Raw genomic sequence first — 22,124 nt, 5'->3', positions numbered from 1 at the left:
CACTCCCTCCCCTTCCACACGCCTTCTTTCTGTGTTTTTTTGACATGTTTTTTTCTTTAATATCTTGAGAGGTAGATAACTTTGGAGCTAAGATATAAGATGAGGCAGTAGGTGGAAATACAGGGGAACTGTATTCTCTTACCTGAAAGGGTAAGAAAAGATCTACAGCAGGAACAAAGGAAGAAGTACTATGTGAAGTTTCATGGAATAAAGTAAATATTTAAGGTCAGCTCTCTGTTACTAGAATTCTTGTTGGGTGAGATTTGGGAGCTATTTCCTGATATATTATCAGAAATCCAATGAGTTACATTTTTTGATATCATTTTGTCAATGCACATACTAGTAAAACAAAAAAAACCTCACTTTCTGTGGCATGTATGTATTTATGCTATGTAGATCACATTTATTTCAATAAAGGCTGAAATCTTAGTAGCCCAGGGGAGCACATATTTTCAAATGCAAGGAGCTATCCTTTTAAAATCTGGACTATTGTATATAAATGTCATATTTCAGCCTTGGTCACAAGATGGTTTTGATAGTGGAGGAAGAAAGGAAAGACTGAGAACTTGGGTCATTGTCTGAAAGAGGGGATGCCATTTTGGTGGTATTGATGATTTCTGGAACCAACATCAAAGCACTAGATAACAGGAGAATAATGAAAAGAAGGAACAAGCTGCCAAAAGGAGTGGTTGGAATGTACTGAATCATGCTTCATAGATTCCCTGGAAGCCCCTGTGAGATTTCATCCCAGACAGGCAGATGAATTTCATTAAGAGATGGACAAATTGATGAAAGAAGTGAATGGATCTTAGAGCAATGGACAGAGGAAGTTTAACTTGGTCCCTTGATACTCTGAAAGACCTATTATTTCATTGGGTACAAGTATATCCCTCCATCACTACAGTTCACAACCCCTCCATACCTCATCCTTTACTGTCCTTACTCATAACTCCATTTCAAATAATTAACATATATTTCTCTTCCTCACAGCACATTCCAGCCTACTAGCTTAATATTTTTCAGATGAAGGAGGAGGGAAATTTTGACTCCAGGGTACATTTCTATTTATTTATTTAGAGCTTTAAGGGAAGGTGCTTTGCTTAGTGAATAGATTGGTCCCTTAGCCAGGAAGATGTAGGTTCAAACTTCTGACACATGTAGGTTAAGGACTGAACTTACGATTTTACTGACATAGGAAAACTCTCTCCACCTATATAGGTCATTACCTTCTCTGCCAATTATAGTGTTAGAGAACTGTCTAGAGCAATGAGAGATTGAACATTAGTTTTCGTGGGTAAGACTGTGTTTGAAAAAATAACCTCTCAGATTCCCAGATGCTTGCACATTGGCAGAAGGAGTCCTTCTACTAAGAATTTCCTACACAAGTAAAATCATGTCTTGTCCAAAAACAGAGGACCCCAATCACTTTCTAATCTCTCTCTCAGTGTCTGTATATATGTATATATACACACATATATTTCATATGTATTTATTTCTGTTCTAATTTTTCTACCTTCTGATATTCTCTACTGTAGAATCTTTCCTTCTTTGTTCCCCATTTCTCATTCTCTCTCTCTTGTGTCTTTCCTCCTTTCTGCTCTCATTTCAATAATATATATCATCAAGTAACAGGGATGGAATTACATGGAAAGTCCTACAAAAGCTACTTATTTCCCCTTACTCCTATGCCTGTGTTATCATTAGATGCTCCTAGTTGGCCAGAGTTGCCCATAGACACATAGTTTAAATAATTAAGCTATTCAGAGGCATAGATGAAATAAATAGTAAGCTTATTTCACATTTACATTTTCAGGCTCATAAGCATTAAGTGGTAGTTACTACATATATACTACATTTCTCAGCTGTGGCGTTGAGCCCACTCTCTCTCCCTTGAAGGTATGGCATGTGGTCCAATAAAATTCATTTCTGGGCTCTAATGAAAGGGGGACAGGTAGGCTTCCTTTTTTTCACACACTTTGGCTTGTTAAACCCCATTTCTAGGACAGATTATTTTAAGCTTACTTTTTTTGGCTCCTACTGAAATCTCAAAGGAGCAAAATAAAAATATACTCAATGGACTTTATGAATCAAGAATAGGACATTTATTTTATTCCTACAAAAAAAGAGAAAAGAAATACTAAACATAAAATTGACAAGTGACTTAAAACAGAGTTTAGCACTGTCTCCCACAAAGTCTGTGCTTTTTTGACAAACCAGACCAGAAGTTTCAGTTACTTTCTCTTGTCCATAATCATTGTTTCTGATGAAGAAAATCTCCTTGTCACAATTACTCCATGGACTCAGGAACTCCAGACCTCTAAAACTCACTTGGTTAGCCTCTAAGTGTGGACGTTCATCTCAAGGCTGATGCTTAGTCACCTATTCAGGAAAGAAAACAAAACAGAAAAGATAGCTGTGGGCCCAAGTTCAAATTCCTACTTCTGTGACCTCCTTAAATATTAAATAATTTGTCTCCCAGGATGTCAAGCATAGGATTTAATGATACAGTGAGTATGAGAAAAAGGAACCTAGCTCTCTTCTCATTAGAAACAAATCTCCCCAGCATTAAACCACTCCCTACCACATGACAGGGAGCAGCATTGAATCTTGGCCCCTGTGGGCCCAGCAATACAATCTCAAGATTATAATAGAATTATATGTTTTTAGACATATTTGAGATCACCTAGTCCAACCCTCTCATTTTTATAATTGAGGAAATGAGACTCAGATAGATTAAGTGACAGTTAAAGCAACTTAATCCACTAAGTTATTCTACTCAGAACATCATCTTTAACTTTTTCTTTTCCATAAGGATTCAAAAATCTTCACAGTTCAATATTGCTCCTAGGCTTCTCTTGCTGTTTTGGAGTATCTTCAACATGAAAATGGAAGAGAGGGAGGGAAGAAGGGAAGGGGGGAGAAAGGAAAAGTGGAAGGAAAGAAGGAAGAAAAGAGGAAACAATTATGGAAGAAAGGAACGAAAGTAAGGAGAGAAGGTGGGAAAAAGAAAGGGAGGGAAGAAGAAACTGAGGAATGAAGGAAGGAAAGGAAAAAAGGGAGGGAAAGAGGAAGGGAAGAAGGAAGAAAGGAACAGAGGGAAGGAGGAAGATGAAAAGAAGAAAGGAAGGAAGGAAAAGGAAGGAAGAAAAGAGTGAGGGAGTGAGAATAGGACTTAGCACATATCCTACAAGAAAGCATCAAGTGTTTTCTGAGCATACCACTTAAATATTGGGTGTTTCCTTCTCTCTAAGGAAAATGGCTCTCTGACTCATTTCCCTTCCATTACAAAAAAATTGGTTAAAAAAAATTAGGTGAAGGATATAAATAACTTGTATATAAAATTTCCAGTATTTAATAATCTTTAAAAATAAGTTTAAAGTTAAAAAAATAAGTCTTTGTAACTCAAAAAATGCTGGGATTTTCAATATACTGCTTTATCATGATAAACAAGGTTTCTTTCCATTACTTTTAGTTCTCCCTGAGTCTGAGGAAATTCAGAACTGAAGTTACACAACAGTAAATTTTTGAGGTGAAATTTAAACATGGATCTTCTCCAAGTTTAATGTTCTTTCTAACTATACTCCAATGACTCTAAGCCTCATGAATTCAGTAATCAGGTTGCAGGCAAGTGATTCCAAATCCAAGAAGTCTATAAACTAGGAGAGGGCAACTCAACCAAACAGAATCAAGATCCCTTGATGCTTAAGCAGTTTTGCTGTCCCACAGCAAGGAGCTGTCCTTTTCTTCTGCCCTGGAAATCTCCTACTATAATTTTTTAAAAGCAAGAATGCTTTTTCTCCTGTCTCTTTTTAACCTAATTGAATAGTTTTTAAAAATTTGTCTTACACAGTTGTTGAAAGGTGATGTAACATTTAAACCTAAAATGCTATGTAAATATGATCTTCCTTCTTTCTCTTCCTTTTTCTTTCTTCTTTCTTCTTCTTCTTCTTCTTCTTCTTCTTCTTCTACTACTACTACTACTAACAGATGTGTGAGCCCAAGAAAAACAAAGGATTATAACAAAACCTGTTTCCCATGGGTTGTTATGAAATGACATAATTTTTATAAAGTTCTTTGCAAGTGCTATATAAATACAAACTATAACTATTATTAACTGTTATTTATAGAGTGTTTTTGTCATGTAGTATGTAATTTCTCATCTTCAAAATCTCCTTTTCCCAGGTCTCTCTCTCTCTTCTTCTCATCCACTCTTTGATCTAGAATCATGGAATGGAGTGGCAACCAGACTCTCATCACTCACTTTATCCTTCTGGGTCTCTTCACTCAAACTCCTCTTCACTTCTTCCTCTTCTCCATCATTATAATCATGTTCCTGGTGGCATTGACTGGTAATGGCCTTATGATCCTTCTCATCAACATTGATTCACGGCTCCACAGTCCAATGTACTTTTTCCTCAGTTGGCTCTCATTAATGGACCTCATGCTCATCTCCACCATTGTACCTCAGATGGCTGTGAATTTCCTATCAGGCAAGGGGTATATCACCTTTACAGGGTGTGGCCTACAGATTCTCTTCTTCTTTACACTTCTGGGGGATGAGTGCTTCCTGCTGGCCTTCATGGCCTATGACCGCTTTGTGGCCATCAGCAATCCATTGAGGTATTCAGTGATCATGAACAAACGTGTCTGTTGGATAATGGTGGCATTTTCTTGGCTCTTTGGTCTGGTAGATGGATTAATCCAAGCTGTCTTCACTCTCCACTTTCCCTACTGTGGCTCAAACAAGATCGATCATTTCTTCTGTGATATACCTGCTGTCCTCAAGTTGGCTTGTGCTGATACCTCCCTTTATGAATCCATGATCTATGTTTGCTGTGTCCTAATGCTGCTTTTGCCTTTCTCTGTTATTTCTGCCTCTTACATAAAGATCCTAGTGGCAGTTCTTCAAATGCATTCAACTGAGGGGAGACAAAAGGCATTTACCACTTGTGCCTCCCACATGACTGTGGTTACTCTTTTCTATGGGGCAGCCACGGTCACATACATAAGGCCCCAGGTATACCACTCTTCCAAACAAGATAAAGTAGTTTCTGCTTTCTATACTATGATCACACCCATGCTCAACCCTATTATTTACAGCCTAAGAAACAAGGAAGTAACTGGGGCCCTTAAGAAGCTGTTGGGAAGGTGTAGCTATGGCAGAACTCAAAACAATAATTGACATTCATACAACCATTTATAGTAAAAAATCCTGTTTATATTTAATCATTGTAATTATTCTATAGATCAGTATTTTGGTCTGGTATGGATCTATGAATTTTTTAGAGGTAGGAACTCAGTGTGAGAAAATTCCCTCTGCCATTGCAAATATATAACTATATTTTCAAATGATATATCCAAACTTGATTTCCCCTTTATCAGGATCACAGACTGGATCATCTCCATGTGGAAATCAGCTGTAATTGTTTAATATATCTTTTGTGAGGTCAATTCCTTGACTTCTCTGTACTCTCTCCTTCCTGTTCACTGACTTCCCTCATAGGCAACAAGTGTAGTGATGTATCTTATAGTATTCTGGTGCCCTAAAGCCGTTGTAGTCATCTTGCTCATTGGTGTAGCCCAGGTATGGCTCCCACTCCCAACTCTCCCCAAACTCCCTTGGTTTCCATCTTTGGAATTAATTCATTTATTCCTCCTGCTGACTTTGAATCACAAAGTATTTTCATCTTCTCTGTAGAAATCACTGTGCTGTCTTAATGCATGGGACTTTATATATATATACATGGTGCTTCTTATACTGCTGGCTTATAGCGTGCAATGAACCATTTGTTTGTCAAGGAAACTACATAATTCTTACTGGTGGCATCCAACTTAGTGCTTTGTGGAAATAGAGAACAGTGGTCTGTTTGAGTGTCTGACAAATAATCACTAAAATTGATGCTTGTCAATTGCCAGCTTTAATCCAGAAATCTCCAGCTAACCTTATACTTAATCTTTAGGAGTTTTTTCTTATGTTCTTTCAATGTCTCCCCAAAGGTGATCAGATCATCCAGGTAGTCTAACATATCCAAATAGTTCATTTTGTCCTTTTCATTCCTTGTGAGTCATGGAAAATCAATTCTTTGGGTGACATTTGTGAAAACTGAATCTTTCTTTTCCTTGGGGACAGAGAGTAGGAAAGGGGGAGACAATAGTACATCTTTTTCAGGTCTAATATGAACCAAGGCCCAGCAGATAATCCAGGGCATCCTGCCCTCCCAAGATCATGTATTAATGTTCCACCATAATTTACTCGTGGTAGGCCTAATTTTCCCAGTTCATCAGAGTGGCGTTGCCTAACATTTTCCAAGTGGTTTTTGTAGGGCTTCTGCTTCTGAGAGCAACTTTTCATGGCTATTATTTTCAGAAGCATTGGAAGTCACAGAGTGAATGAATCATTTGCATTGTTCCTTGAGCACACCTCAAACCCCATTCATGAACTGATATTTCAATTTGATATAGTCTCTTTCTTAGATGATCCTCCCATTCTTTGACAGGATCAAATATATGTACACCTGTAAGGCAGAGATTTTGCTTTGCTTTGTTTTGTTTTTATAACCAATCCTGACTCCCACCTAATAGGGTGCTTTGCACATCATTGGAGAGGATTCAATTGGCACAAGTAAGTATCAACAATTAAATGTCTTGGGAATTAAATCTCTGTAGTTTGACACTATGGACCAACCTTTAGTCCTGGATATTCTCTCTTCCCTGGGCTTTCCTGATGCTACTTTCTCCTGGTATTTCTTCTATTTGCCTTAGCACTGCTCAGTTTCTGTTGGTGGGTCATCATCTATGTTCCTCCCCTTATACTACACACACACACACACACACACACACACACACAGTATTTTAAACATGTGTCCCAGATCCAATTCTCTTCTACTCTCTTGGTGATTTTTTTCAGCTCCCATGGGTTTAATTATCATTTCTATACAACATAAATCCCAAATCTACACATTGGGCCATCATGTCTCTCCTAAATTCCAGTCCCATATCACCAGCTACCTGCTGAACATCTTTAGCAGCATATTCCATGGGCATCTCAATGCAAACTGTCCACAAAAGAACTTTTCTCTTTTCTATGAAGTTTAATTTTTTTTTTTGAGGGAAGTACAATTCTTCCAATCATCCAGGTATAGAAGGAAACAAACTTCATAGTTGGGGAAATGAGGTGACCTGGAGTGCTGCTGGGTGTGAAGTCAGCAAAATTTGAGTTTTGTAAATGTGACCATGGTCACTTGCTAACAGTGTGACCCTGGGAAAGTCACTTAATCCTGTTTGCCTTCCATTTCCTCATCTGTAAAATAAACTGGAGAAAAAAATGGCAAACCACCTCAGGATCTCTGTCAAGAAAATCCCCAATGAAGTAATAAAGAATTGATCGAATACCAATAAACCTCATGGTCATCTTCAACTTTTTACTCTCTCTAATCAATCCACATATTCAATCAGTCTCCAGGTCCTTTCGATTTTAAACATCCTTTTTTCTCTACTCACAGAACCACCACTCCTCTATCCAGGTTCTTTTCCCTCTTAAGTTAGAGGGTGTGTTATTAGGGAAAGGAAAGGAGATTGGAAATGCAGGTGGAACTAGTCTTTCTCTCCTGGGAAGTTTGCTCTGGCCTCAACTAGCCCCTCAAATTGGTAAGAGAAGGAACCTGGTAAGAGAAAGAAGGTAAGAGAACATGTAGCAGTAATGAAAGCAAGATGAACAAAGACAGAGAGAAACAAGAGGAAAGTGACTGGAAATAAAAGAAATGTTGAAAGACAAAAAAGTCAAGGGAAAAACCCAACTAGAAACCTCAAATCACAAGCAAATGAACCAACATAAAGGTTCATAAAGACAATCAAGAATAAACTAAAAATTCAAAGAGAAGTCAAAATATTATGAATAAGTATTATGCCAAGGATGGAAATGAACCAGGATTCCTTGATCAAAAAGAGAATTTTGCAAATAAAGAACATTAAAATGAGCAACTACAAAATGGTACAAAATAAAATCTGATAACAGATCTCTAAACACAGAATAGGGGGAAAAGTCAGTCAAATACAAAACGTAAATTACATTATGAACACATTCTCCAAAGAAACAGAGGCTATGAAAGAGAAAAGAACAAATGTGAAATTTTTATTCAGAAGTGGAAGAAAATTTGCCAGAAGAAAAGAAAAAGGCAGTAACATTAAAAGAACAGAGTTCAAGAACTATAGAAACTTAAGGAACTGACTTTAAAGACAGGTTACACAAAGACAACTTGAAGATCATAGGTTTCTGTGAAGAATATTATATACACATAAATATGTATGTTGTTCAATCATTTCAGTCCAACTCTTTGTGACCCCATTTAGGATCTTCTTGTCAAAGATTCTGGAGTGGTTTTCTATTTCCTTCTTCAGCTCATTTTATAGATGAGAAATCTGAGACCAAAAGGATCAAGTGATTTACTCAGGGTTACATGGCTAGTAAGTGTCTGAAGCCAGATTTGAATTTAGGTATTTCTGACTCTAGGCATGGAGTTCTATCCCCTGAGCAACCACGCTATCCCTACAGCTCATAAATATATATACATATACATATATATATATATACACATATTATATTTATATATAACATATTATATAACTAGATATCACTATCTAGAGATATAGATAAATCAATGTATCTGTCTATAAATCTGAATATTATACTGAAGGAAATAACAGTAGAAAATTGTCTAGAACTTTTGGATAAAGAAAGTAGTGATCATTCAAATTCACAGATTGTACCAGAAAGCAAATCCATACTTGAAAGTAACTTGGAAGGTTAAATTTCACAATTGCAATAATAAGCAATATATTTTGCAAACATTCAAGAAAAAAAGTTTAAGATATAAAGGAATGCCAATCTGAATGACACAGGATAACTAATTAATCAAAAGAAATAAAAGGACTGGCATAAGATATTGCAAAAAAAAAAATAGGTCAAATTACAACTCATTAAAACATCCTACAAAACTGAGAATAGCAATGAATGAAAACAAGTTTTTGACATAAAAGAGGCATTGTTAAAAAAAAAGAGAGAAAAACAAAAACAACAGAGCTGAGAAAAACATTTGACCTTACAAACTTGCAACAGAAACACACACACACAAAGCTAAATATGTATACTTATCAAGAAAAATATGGAAAATAGACTTTTTTGGTTATAGCTTTTTAAAAATAAACTGTAATTTGGGATAACAGAAAGGAAAAGATATTATCTTCTATGAACCAAAAAGACAAAAAGGACTAAAATTTAAAGTTAATTTAACACAGAAGGTACTTAACCTGGGGATCCATGAATTTTTAATATTTTGGTAACCATGTTTCAACATAATTGGGTTTTTTCATAATCGTATTTTTAAAATTGTATGCCTTTAAAAAAATTATTCTGAAGTTTGTAGGGTTCACTAAACTATTGAAGAACTCCATGAATTTGGATCTTGGGGTTGTTCTATATAGGAACTGAGCTAACTGTGAAATTAATTCCTTCCAGAGTATTATGTGATTTGGGGGCAGGGGTATTGTTATGCCCCATATAGTGAGGAGTTTCTTGATTTGTTAATATATCTTTGAAGTAAATATTCCTTTGTAGAAGTGAATCCAACTGTCAAGTGGTTCTTATGCACTGTGCTGCAGGAGACCCACAACTGTGGGAGCTCTTTCACTGGGACCTGGAGTCAATGACAGGAAGACAACTATAGATATGCCCAATCTCTTTAAGTGTACCAGAAAAGTCTGGAGGGAAGGGTTAAAAAAAGTAGGAACCTGTTAGGCAGCTAATTCAGGCTGTGTGATCCTGAAAAAGTAGTACTCCTGCTTTTTGGGCAGTGACAGATAGTCACTGTTATTAATGAATGAATATTAGATCCAGAATGCATCACTTTGCAACCTTATGAACTTTAAAATGGTGAAAAATCCATCAACAGTTACCTAGGTCACTGGAGCCAGTAACTGAAACAATTGAGTAAAGAAACAGGCTCACTATGTCTCCCTCCTTCCCCCTTTCCCTTGGAAAAGAAATCTAAATGATTCTCTTTTTCTGGTTCACAGAAGGAGGGGCTGGAGAGCCAGTTCCCATTTATTGAGGGATCATTAAATTTTGACTGCATTTCCCTTTTCTCTGCTAAGCTTTTCCCCCTCACCAGCTTTTTGAGAAGCAGTTGGATTTGGAAATTTTGATTTATTTCCTAAATGTTTTCATTTCTAAGCCCACTGAAAAATATAATGAAATTTACTAGTCAAAAAATCTTTAGCTGTCTGTTGGCTGTGTTAATGACTGAAGAGAGAAAAATTTTCAAAAGGATGCCATTTGTCAAAAACAAAACAAACAAAAGAAGTGGTTTTTGTTTTGTTTGTTTTTGTTTTTGTTTGCTAAACCAAGCTTGCCTAAAGGTAAAATCACAGAGATTGGGAGAGTGTTGATGTTATCTCCTCTAAGTGTTTCCAGGCACAGGTGAAACTCAGAGAAGTGTCTGATATTAATGGAAGGAAATCCCTGAGAGAAAAAGGCAAGAAAAGTGTCAAACTGAGATTCTCAGGTCCCCTTGCCCTTTCTTCCTGGGGCTTGAAAGACCTCAAGTTGGAGGTGAGGGGATGACTGCAAGTGGTGCTGTGATAGGTTATCTGGAAAGCTCCCATTGCACACATTTACCATACTGACAGTGGCAGTGCCTGAGACCATCAGCTTTTAAAACCAGAGAGCCCTGGATTCACTTAGGAGCACCTATTAGACCTTCAAATATTTGAAGACAGATATGATCAACAAATCCATTTGGTGTCTTTTTTTTTCCTGAAAGCTGAACATCACCAGTTCCTTCAAATGATTCTCGCATGGCATAGTGTCTGGTCTCTTTCCCATACTGGCTGCATTCCTTTGGCTAAACCATAGTGAAACAGTCTAATTTAATACATCAATGTATCATGTTCTCCTTCCAAGCAAGTCTTCTCTTTTTCAGGCTAAATATACCCAGTTTCTTTAACCAATAACTATAGCATGGTCTTTGATTCCTTTAGTCAGATGGTCCCTAAGAGAAGGGTCATCCTTCTCTAGACACTCCAGTGTGTAAAGTTTGAAGTACTCTGTCTATAATATAACCAGAAGAGGCAGCATGGCATATTGAGAAAAACAGTGGATTACTAGTCAGGTTATCTGGATTCAAGTCCTGATTCTGTTACTTATGGTCTGTGTAATCCTGGAGAAAAGTTAACTTCCATAAAATGATGATGTTAGATCAGATTCAAAAATGTCAATTCAATAGAACAAATAAGGGCTGCTGATGAGCTGAGGAGGGGAGACCCAGTACAGACTTTAAACTGAGGAGGGATTTTCTGTGGATGAAAAGATTCTTCAGATGTTCTTGTTTATGAATGACATTGTGTGTGAATGTTGCAGAGCATATTGGAATATGTCTGTCATTATTCAAAAAAATTTGTCCTGACATAGGCAAGACCAAGCAGTTGAAGAATCTATTGTCCAGATTTTAACATGCATTTGTGTGGAAAACTTGTAGCACTGACTGTCCCTCAGAATATCTATTTGAGACAGAGAGTAGTTGGGCAATGAGTTGGACTAAGAATTAAACAAAGTGAAGGACAAAAGACTAGAAAGCTTTTAGAAAATTGCAGAGCTTCTTTAACGATCCCAGGCTTGCCCATTGTGTGGAGTAGAGATAAAGTGAAGAACTTCCAAGAATGATTAAATTCCTTTTCTGTATTTTATTTTCTCTAGATCTCTGTGACCTCTGTAATACTCAAGTATGTTGAGTATTAGCCAATATTTACTTAGATTTTAGATATATTTATTTAACCTAAAATGATGACATTTATCACTGTTCAAGTTATCAATGTTTAGACAACTAGTTGCCTAATGTATGGTTCCTCCCGGAACAGGGAATCTGCTGGTTTTGGCATGAGAATTTATTAAATAAACAACTCTTCTGCTTTTTACTTCGAGAAGTCTCTGAGTAGTCATTTTTGGACAGGATTTTCAATCCCTCACACCCATGAAGACAAAGATTCATTTTTTTCCCACACAAATCCCACACCCACAAGTCTGATGGGTGAAACAGAACTGTAGCATTGCACTCTCTCTCACACGTATGGGTCCCATCTGTTCAGTATGCAAACATGTAGTCTGGATTGTGTCCTAGTTTGAACCATCTAAAAGATTTCTTACCACTTCATCCCCAGCTCATAAGTTTAGGGAAAAAATTACTTAAAGCCCAAGTTTTGCTGATATTTAGGGTTTCTACAAGTTAGAAAGTTGTTTGTTGTACAATATGAATCAAATATGATGAGATTCTGATTATGGCTCCCAGCCTACTCCAGCCCAAATCTACCCTAGCTCTAAACCCACAGAGACTAGATCAATGAGCAGCCCAGCATGTTCTGTAACCACATGGCCAGGTTACCCTATGACAGTCACCACAAAACGTATCACAGAAATCAGCCATTGAGAAAGTAGCACCAACATGATGCAGAACAGGACAATGGACAGCAAACCTCAATAAATCTTTCCCCTGACAGGGCACCTGTACAGTTCCCTTTCTTTGCTTTCCTAGGGTGAATCTATGCTAGTTATAATATCATTATCATACATTAATCCCCCCCATGGGTTTTATTGTATGCATTCTGGGTAACTACATGTGAAGTTCCCCTAAGGCTTTAGGACCTCCCCATGTTAGCAAACTCCTCTTATAAACTCTAACTGTAAACATCTTTCAATGTTATTGCTATCATTTACTCTATAAAAATACTTGTCTGACTTTACTGGGCTGCTGATTCCTTCAGGTAGCTTGACCCACCTACTGGGTATGTGTATCTCATTAAAATGCCTTTGCTTGGGCTGGAGACTGAGCCTGAATTCTTTCAGAGGCAACACTATGATGCATACGTGATGCCTCAGTTCCTTCTGTCTGCTCAGTCTTCTCATCTGTAAAATGGGCACAATAACATCACCCATCTCTTTTAAAGCATTACATAAATGCTAGTTATGACTATTAGTCCTTGTCCTCCTCTTCCTCCTCCTCCCTCGACTACTACTGCTATTACTACAACTACTACTATTACCACTACCTATTCTTACTATTTCCTACACACAGAAGGAATACTTAACAGGAGAGATTTATGCATGTGGGCAATAAAAGCTTAAATAGGTGACAATAACTACTCTTCTACTCATTGAGCTTTGAAAAAAGATGTAAATAATTGAAACAGATGGTAGTAACAATATGTCATTATAGCAGGAGATTTAAGATTTTAAAACTGGAATGTGCAACAGTTTGCAGGAATGCGCAATGACATTTTACCTCTGCTCTGCAGTGCCTGAATAATTTCCTCCAAATTCATGCCTTCTTACCTGCCAATTTAGAGCTTGAAGTGGTTGCCTTCTATCAGGACCTCCATTAAGGCAGGCTCATCATTTACCATCACTACCAGTTAATTGCTCTCTTGGACTTAGTTATCAGCCTCTCCAGAAATTTATCTTTCAGTCTGAAAAATGCAATCATCAACTCTGAAACACAACTCGACTTCTGTACCACTTAGCCCAAAATGAAAGTGCCATGGGGATCATAGAAATAAGACAAAGGTAGGAGGAGCTATAGGCGTTATGTATACATCAATGCAGTTTGGCTAACGTTTTGATTTACTGCTTGGGAACTGGGCCTGGTTCCAGAACCTGGGTGCAAGGCCAGCACAGGTGGCTAGATGGTCAGACACTCAAGGCTGTGGGCTGGTGAGTTCCCAGACACACACAAGGTTATTTGCTAAACACTGTGTCCTTGTGATAGCTTTCACCCCTCTTGGCATTGCTTTCATCCCAATAAGGCACTTCACATTCCATCTCTGAAGTCTTTGCCATGGCTTTTAACAAGCAGGACCCCACACTCCATCTCTGGAAGCTACCCATACATAGTATCTTCTGCAAGGTCCCTGGGGCAGCTCTACACTGGGTTTTTAGGGCCCTTTGGGGTACAATCAGGACAAACTGTGTGTAAGCACAAACTGCAAAAACAATATGAGCACAGGTAGTTAAATAACAGGACCAATAAGAAAATTACCACAGGTGTTACAACTTCTTTCCACCTGGTATTTGGTAGTACAACAATGACCGTTGATCCTCTACCAATGTTCATTTGATCAGCAAATTTCATCCTGGAATTCAGACATGCCATGTCGTTGTTTGGCCTCTGGAATATCTTTCCATGGGGCACTATAGAAATTGTTTTGTCCTCAAGGGCAGCTTATCTGCAGAATTGTTTTTCTGTCTTCAGGTTACTTGCAGAGACTCATCAGATGTCCCTGCTAAAATCCCTTACAGAATAGATACAAGTCAATACAAGCTGGCACAGTCTCTCAAATTTTCTTAAGCTCATAACTGGCTTATGTTGTGAAAACTAGCTCAAACCTCACAGTTCTCCATTACAGAGCTAAGAAGGGGAGCACCAAAGTAGGAACCCAGAGTTTACCTGGAACTTCAAAGAATTTAAGTCTTTTTATGTCCCATTAAAATCACTAACATTTAACATATGGGATTGGGTGATCTTGTTGCTTTCTCAAAAGTTTCTACTCTATTCCCAATTCCTTTAGGAGGATCACATGCTATTGAGGATTCAGTCCTCTACACAAAAACATAAGTCACAACATTCTTGCAGGTAGAGACTTTCCAGCCCTACATTCAAGTTCACACAAATGAATTTACTTACAAGAGGCTGGCTGTGGTCTAATTATAATTATAAAAGGAGTGGCAGGGTACTTAACTATTTAATTCCAAAACAGTACACATTAAATAAGTTGTGTGTAAGGGAAAAAAACTGTGTTTTTTTTGTTTGTTTGTTTTTATCCCAGAATACCGGACACACTAGTAATAAACCTGAATAAAATTGACTTTTCCATAGATAGAACTCTAAATATTCCCTAAGTTATATCCTTCTAAAACAACTGATTGCCCTAAAATTCTCTTCTGAAAGATACCACCCTGAAAATATTTCCATTGTAGCTTCAATTCATCCAATAGAACAACAGGGAGTACAAACAGTTGTATTATTATTCTTACACCATTCTGACACACATAAGATAAGGACCTTATTTCACACAGACATATGTACATCTAGTTAACAGGCAGATGACTAGCCTGAAGACCAGTTCCTCCAATCCTTGGGATATGGAATGATGACACATTAAGACTGAAAACAGTCAAGTCTTATTACGTGCTTGCATTATGCCTGTGTCTTTTGTTGACCCCTGGCTAGAAATTTGCTGTAAGAGGGGGAAAAAAAAAGCAGAGGCATAATTATAACATCATCAAACTGGTCCATATGTGGCAGGATAAAGCATCCTTAGCTATGTTTGACTTCAGTTGAGAGTCACAATTGACAATAATTCCAAAACCTCATAGCCAGACTCAGGAATAATCGGGTGGAAAACATCCCTGTTCAAAGGAATACAATGAGGAAACTGAGCCAGGATTCCAATTTAGGCTAGGCCAAAGTTTGAATTTCCCAGCTTTTGCCCAGATACAGACTTCCACCTGTAATAGGTCAAGATCACATCCTTCAGTTGCTTGTGGCATTTCTCTCAAATGGTGAATTACTGATTTAGGAATCCACCAGACACTCATACCTGAATTCAAAACTCAAAACAATTATCAGTTACAGTCCCAAGAGATGTTATCTCAAATAGCAAGTTTCACTAATAACAGTTTAGGGCTAGGTAGAGTTACTTTTACACTCATGGAGTTACAATAAGCAATGGACTGTGTGAGCAGGACGCACACACATAAGAATATGGGCTGGAATAATCCAAAGGATTCGTGGAGTCAGTAGCACCAGAGCTGTCCCTAGACAGTATTGTAGGATTTGGATAACAGAAGAGGCCAGTATTTGTAGGGTACCTGAGGGAACTAGGAGGAATCAGGAGAATCTAAGCAACAAGAGTGAGTGGTAGAGTTATTCTTGGAATCCACACCTCTCCAAGGACACCTTGAGCAAAAGCACTGCCAACCTTTTGGGCAGTACCCTTTGCCCTACCTTTAGGAGTAATGATCTCTCTTAGGGCCTTTTGCAGCCCTTAAGGATTTGGCAGGAAGAGACTTTGGTGGTAAAGAGTGTAGCCAAGTTAAGGGTGGTGTAGGGCCTGGGATGTTCTAGATAAAAAGTCCGACTGGAGGAGTCCTCTGATGATGTGGCACTAAGATTCTTGACAGGTTTTATTTGACTTGAAAAATTTTCCCATCCCTCCCTACTTGTTTATTAGAAACGGCAAAATTGGGGGCTTTATTTCCATATGGAACCAAGGAGCTCAGTGGCACAGGTCACAGTGTGGCACTGTGTTGAGATCTCTACAATTAGCATAGGCTCCTATATAAAAAGGGGCAGAATCTGTCTGTGTCTCTCCATCTTTTGACATTGTCAGGGAACAAGACAATTCATACCATTTACTTTTCATTTGACTGCTCACTGTGGCTTTTAAGCACGTTAAAGGCAGTTGAAGGAGCCACTTTTCACTGTGTTGGGAATTGGATCTATTAGAAAGACAGACTGATGTATGAATGAGTTGCTGGGTGGGGGGGGGGGGGGTTAATGATTGGCATGGATCCGCCCTGAGAGAAACCAAGAGTACCAATTCACAAGGCAAGTCCCGGAGATAGAACTACTTGGAGACAATGGCAACAGTGGTGGCAGGTGATGCTAAGAGCCTATCCCATTGCTAGTGGGAAGAAAGAAGGACTAGTCAGAAGTGGCTATTGGAGCTATTGCAAGAGGTGTGAGGTTCCCTACCCCAATTTCTCTTCTGATAAACAACAAGTCATGTGACTTGATGGGACCTCTCCATCTGGATATGTATGTCTCTTAGGCATTTAGAGCAGAGGCTTCCACTGAAAGGTTTGATTACAGGACTGAGCTATCGGTCACTGCAGAAAACGAGAGCCCAGGAGGTGAAATGAGTTAAGTGGAATGGACCAGGCAGCAGAGTCGGTTTCCTGACTCGGAAGCGATATCCATGGACGTAGCCAGCTGTGAAATGGTTAGCAGGGCCCTCAAAACTTTTTAAACAGGGGCCAGTTCCCTCTGGCCCAGACCGTTGGAGGGCCGGACTATAGCAAAATTAAAAACTTATGTTTTGTGGGCCTTTAAATAGAGAAACTTCATAGTTCGGGATGAAGGGTTTGATAAACGTCCTCAGCTGCCGCGTCCGGCCCGCGGGCCGCGGATCCCTGTGAGAGCAACTAGCCTCGTTCCCACCGGAGAGCCCTGAGCTAGTCGCTGAAATGCGTGCAGTGTGCTTAGCGGCACCTACCCTTTCAGGGCTGACCCAGAGGTGACCTCGGAAACTGCAAATAAGCGTTGTTCCTTTCAGTAATAAAACTTCAGGGCATCGTTAGTTTCCTCTCGCCTTTTGTATCCCCTAGAATCGAGGTGCTCCATTTCCTGCCGCCCCCACCTCAGAAAAATAACCGCGTAAAGGTAAAAGCCATCCTGAGGCGGGAGCGCGTCTTCGTCGGATTGTGCGAAACTGAAAGATGGAGGCGACTAACAGGGCTGGAAACAGGCCGACGGAAGGCACAGGAAAAGCGTTCTTCTCCGGAAGACCAAGAACGGGTAACCGGCAGGCTAAGTCTCGACTGCATCGGAGCGGCCTTCACCTTTCCCCGAAGCCAGGCCGGCGGCCGCGCTGCCTTTTCTACGCCTAGTATTGCACAACCGCGGCCCGTAGCGTGGCGGACATGCCTTTTACTGGGGTAGGTCTCCCCAACCGCTCAAAACCCAGTTCTCTGCCCTCCTCCCCCCGCCCCGCGGTCTTTGGTGGAACTCACCCCCCTTCCCGCTTCCAGGATCCAGGCCCTCGACAAAGACCGGCAGAAAGGCGGGGCACAGCTCCCCCAAGTGAGAAAGTGGGTGGCCCTGAAAAGGGCCTTTGGGCAACGACAAGCGGACAGTGTTCGACCCCGGCAGGAGCGCTTAGCCGCCAAAGCCGTACAGAGTGCGGCCCTGGCGCTTGAGCGCGTAGACCACGTCCATGGCCGTGACGGTCTTCCTCTTGGCGTGCTCCGTGTAGGTGACGGCGTCGCGGATCACGTTCTCCAAGAAGACCTTCAGCACGCCGCGGGTCTCCTCGATCAGCCCCGAGATACGCTTGACACCCCCTCGCCGAGCCAGACGCCGAATGGCAGGCTTGGTGATACCCTGGATGTTGTCCCGCAGCACCTTCCTGTGCCGCTTGGCGCCGCCCTTCCCCAGCCCTTTGCCTCCTTTACCACGACCAGACATGGCTGAAAGCAACGTTTGGAAACGGAAAATCTAACAGTGCAAGGCGGCCTGCGGGACTTCTTTATGTAAGGTTCGGGCGGACCTCTTTGAAAGCAGCAAGAGGTGGCGGGAAACTGCCTCTGAGGCTCCGCCTCCCCTCGGACCTCGACTTCTTCCTCATAGGACAGGGAGGAGCACAGAGACAATCCCGAATAGCAAGCGCGCCCTTTTTCCTCAACTGGTTTTTATTTCATTCCCAGGAACGGCGGGTGATGCTTTTCAGAAAAAGAAGATTTAGCTTCTCATTTTTTCATTCTAAACTCGGAAGCCATTCTTGCAAAGCGTTGATAGGTGTTGATTTTAAATTTAAATTATTCCTATTGGGCTAGTCTTGGCCCTCCCCTTTTCAAGTTACATGCCCCTGTGGTTTTACACCGTAGTGTGAAAAGTTTACATTTCCAGTCGTTGGAATATGTTGCGGAGATTTTTTTTTTTTTGGGGGGGGGGGAGAGGGACGGATGGAGGAGGATCAGGCTCCCTTTATATGCAATTTAAACTTGAAAGCAGGGGTTATTATCGGGGGTCCTTGACTTTTTGGTTTTTTAAGGCCTTTGACAACTGCATTTCTACTTAATCGGTTTCCTTTCTAATCCTCTTTTACTTTGTGTACTTGAAAACATTATTCCGCGGCGTGCATAGATTTCGCCAGACTGCCCAGGGGATAGTATGGGGAAAATTTAAGAACGCCGGCTTTAAAGGTAAGGGGCAGCCTTCCACCCCGCACCCGAACACCCTTTCTAAAACAAAACACAACAGAGCCCCTCTCTCTACTAGACTCTTGTACAGTCCTTTTTCAGTCGTGTCCGACCCTTCGTGACCCTTTGGAGGTTTTTGTGACAAAGGCACTGGACTAGTTTGCCATTTCCTCCTTCAGCTCATTTTTTGCAGATGAGAACACTGAGAGAAGTCCGGTTACGGGGCTTGCCTAGGGACACACAGCCAAGAAGCACCTGAGCCTCCGTTCGAGCTCAGGTCTTCCCGACTTCAGCCTGGCTTTCTATTCCTTGGGCCGCCTCGCTGCCGGGCCTGCTGGAAAGCCCTGGGACTTTAGAACCTTGTAAACAGGGAAGCACAATCGCTCCTCTTCGCATTTCACAGCTAAAGTGAATCCATCAGTCAGTCACTCAGGCAAGGGCTCGAATTTTATTAATAAATAAAATTTATTTTCTTGATTGTGCGTGTCAGGCTCAGCTCTGGGGATACAGAGAAGAGCAAAAAGAACAGTTTCTGCCCTCAAGAAGTGTATTTTCCGTCCTGCCCGGCCCTCCCTGCCCCCCTCTAACAAGTAACTTCATACACCAACGGGATGAGGAGGGGTGATGATGGGACATCCAGCTCCAAGTAGGACAGAGAAATTCAGAAGAGTGCAGTCGGGTGGGAAATTAAAGAGATGTTTGGACAGGGGTTACCTACTAAAATGGAGGATGGAAGAAAAGCGCCGAACCCTTCAAACCTAGGAAAGCTCAGAGGGTACTGATGGAAGTATGAGTTGCTGGGCTGAAGTGATTGCCATCCAACTCTCCTTCCAGCAATACTGAACCTTGGGGAGATTTTTTACAGATCCCCAGTACAAAGAGTAGGGGTTGGCACAGCCAACGTGAAGAATACCAACTAGGTAGTGCACTGGATAGAGCTCTGCGTGGGGCGTCAAGATCTGAGCTGAAATGGGTACTCACTGGGTGTGATCCTGGGCAACAGCTTGGCCTCCTCTGGGACAGGTCGTTATGAGGATCAATGACACAATGTAGAGCGTCTGGCATATAACAGCTGCCTAAGAAGTGCTTATTTCCATCCTTCCTCAGATACTCTGGGAAAAGGACAACTGCGGTCTGTCTCATGTTCCTGACTGACAAAAGGGGACCACATGGGCTCTGCTCCCTAATAGCAATCTCAGTGATCCCGGGCAAGTCATTTTTTTTGTTTTCTTTCCTCTCTGGGACATGTTGCCTGGGCTAGATGACTTCAAACTAGCACGGGGTAGAAGGAGGGGAGACAGGCAAAATCAGAGAACTCGGGTTAATTTGCTGGGCAAGCAGACAGAGTGGAGGAACAGGCATACACCAAAGAAAGCACATTTTAAAGTAACAGCAGTAGTAGCGGCAAAGGTGGCAGTAGCAACAATAAAACACCTTTCCTTTGAGCTGCCAGTTTCTTAAGAGAAATCCTTAAAGAATTCTGATTAGTTCAAGTCTCTAATTTAATTTTTGTCTCTGCAGTTTCCCCAGAAGAATCTAAATTCCTTGGAAGGCTTTAGCCTCTGTATCCCGGTCTCCTAATATTGGCCTGGAGCACAGTAGCTATTGGACAAGTAATGTCTTGCCACAGTTTTCTTTAATTATCCTGACTCCATTTCCCTAATTGGTTCTGCCTTCATTTCCTTGAATTGCTCTGCCTCAGTTTCCTTAACTGTTCTGCCTCAATCCCCTTAGTTGTAAAACACCCCCCCCTTCATTAAGACTGAGGACCATTTGCTCTAAGGTTATAAATTGTCAATGTGAGACTCAAGATAAAGGGGAGTTCAGACTTCCTGGCTCCTAACTCCTTCTGTCCTCAAGAATTTATGGCACTACCCCCTCTAAAATATTCCAAAAGACTATCCTGATACCTCTTTGATATCTTTATTTCTGGTTATTCAAACATCCTGACTCTGGCTTCCAGTTTCCCCCCATCCTGCTAGAACCAAATTTAGAGTCCTGAAACGTCCCATTCTCAGTGTTCTGACTCTGCCCCTGCCTTGGCTACCCCTGTAGCCGAGTCATGTGGCTGGCTATATATGTCATGGAGAACTCACCTTCACTACTGGATACTTTGAGATGAGAGTCCTGTCCAGTCAATTATACTTTCCATTTAATAAAATATTTAAAACTCTCTCATCTCTATCTTGCCTCAGTTTCTCCAGCATTACATTTTGTTGGATTTTATGAGGCACAGCTATTCCCCAAAACATCAGAGACCCCTTTGACTTTCCTTACTCCCCACACTAATCAATATGGATTTCCTGTCTGTGATCCTTAGTCTGCCCTGACATTTACATTCTCTGCTGACATAAGTGTTGGGCTGCTGTAAGAATCTGCTGACTCCACTCATTCCCCTCTCCAAATTAGTGCTCATTTTCAGGGATATCTGAGCCCTTTTATAGGATTGGGATTCTGGTTGGGTTGCACTGAATTGAGAACTTCTTGGTGAAGAGTTGCCCGTCCTCTTTCTTCCTTCCTTCCTTCCCTCCCATTTGTTTGATATTCCAAGTCCTTCACTTTCCAGGCTTGTTTCACAAAGCTCCCTCCCTCCACCCTTTCTATTTACTTGATATTCAAGGTCTTTCACCATCTGTCTCTAGCACACTTTCCAATCATTTCACTAAGCTCCAGCCCGACACTAGCTAAAACCGTGGTCATTTTTGGATCCCTTTCCTTCTAGTATGCTGCCCTCTCTTTAGATTAGATTGTAAACTCCCTGAAGGCAGTCTCAAGTGCTTGTTCTCTCCACCTACCCCCTGGAGTGACTGTCCCAAGTCTAGATTATCTGTCAGTTGAGTGCAGGGAAGAAGTTGGAATTGAAAAGTAGAAATGAATTGTAGAGCCCTGCCCCCAACTCAGCCCTAGATTTTCTCCCTCATCTGACCCCTGGTGTTATGCCACATTTCCCTTTTACTGTCCTGACCCAGTTTCTCCATTATCCTATTTAGTTACTCTGCCTCAGGTTATGACCTTTCCCTCCTAATGTTGATGAGATAAAGGTTTGTGAGGGATGTAGAAGATCCTTACCCAAAATGACCACTCAGAGATCACTCAGTAG

The 22,124-nt window shown here is 40.6% G+C and overlaps 2 protein-coding genes across 2 annotated transcripts; one reads left to right on the top strand and one right to left on the bottom strand.

Moving 5' to 3' along the window:
- The first annotated feature begins 3,998 nt into the window (after nucleotides 1-3,998).
- Nucleotides 3,999-5,731, top strand: LOC100927179 (olfactory receptor 56). Its single transcript, XM_003770730.3, has one exon. The coding sequence runs from the start codon at nucleotides 4,226-4,228 to the stop codon at nucleotides 5,180-5,182; it is 957 nt and encodes a 318-aa protein (XP_003770778.2). The 5' UTR covers nucleotides 3,999-4,225; the 3' UTR covers nucleotides 5,183-5,731.
- A 12,130-nt stretch (nucleotides 5,732-17,861) lies between these two features.
- On the bottom strand, nucleotides 17,862-18,354 carry LOC111720951 (histone H4). The gene has a single exon (XM_023504065.2). The coding sequence runs from the start codon at nucleotides 18,288-18,290 to the stop codon at nucleotides 17,982-17,984; it is 309 nt and encodes a 102-aa protein (XP_023359833.2). The 5' UTR covers nucleotides 18,291-18,354; the 3' UTR covers nucleotides 17,862-17,981.
- Between the last annotated feature and the right edge of the window lie 3,770 nt (nucleotides 18,355-22,124).

The sequence above is a fragment of the Sarcophilus harrisii genome, chromosome 4 (genome assembly GCF_902635505.1).
Source record: "Sarcophilus harrisii chromosome 4, mSarHar1.11, whole genome shotgun sequence".
Taxonomy (NCBI): domain Eukaryota; kingdom Metazoa; phylum Chordata; class Mammalia; order Dasyuromorphia; family Dasyuridae; genus Sarcophilus; species Sarcophilus harrisii.
The sequence above is the reverse complement of the archived record's forward strand: the minus strand, read 5'-3'. Positions and strand labels throughout refer to the sequence as shown.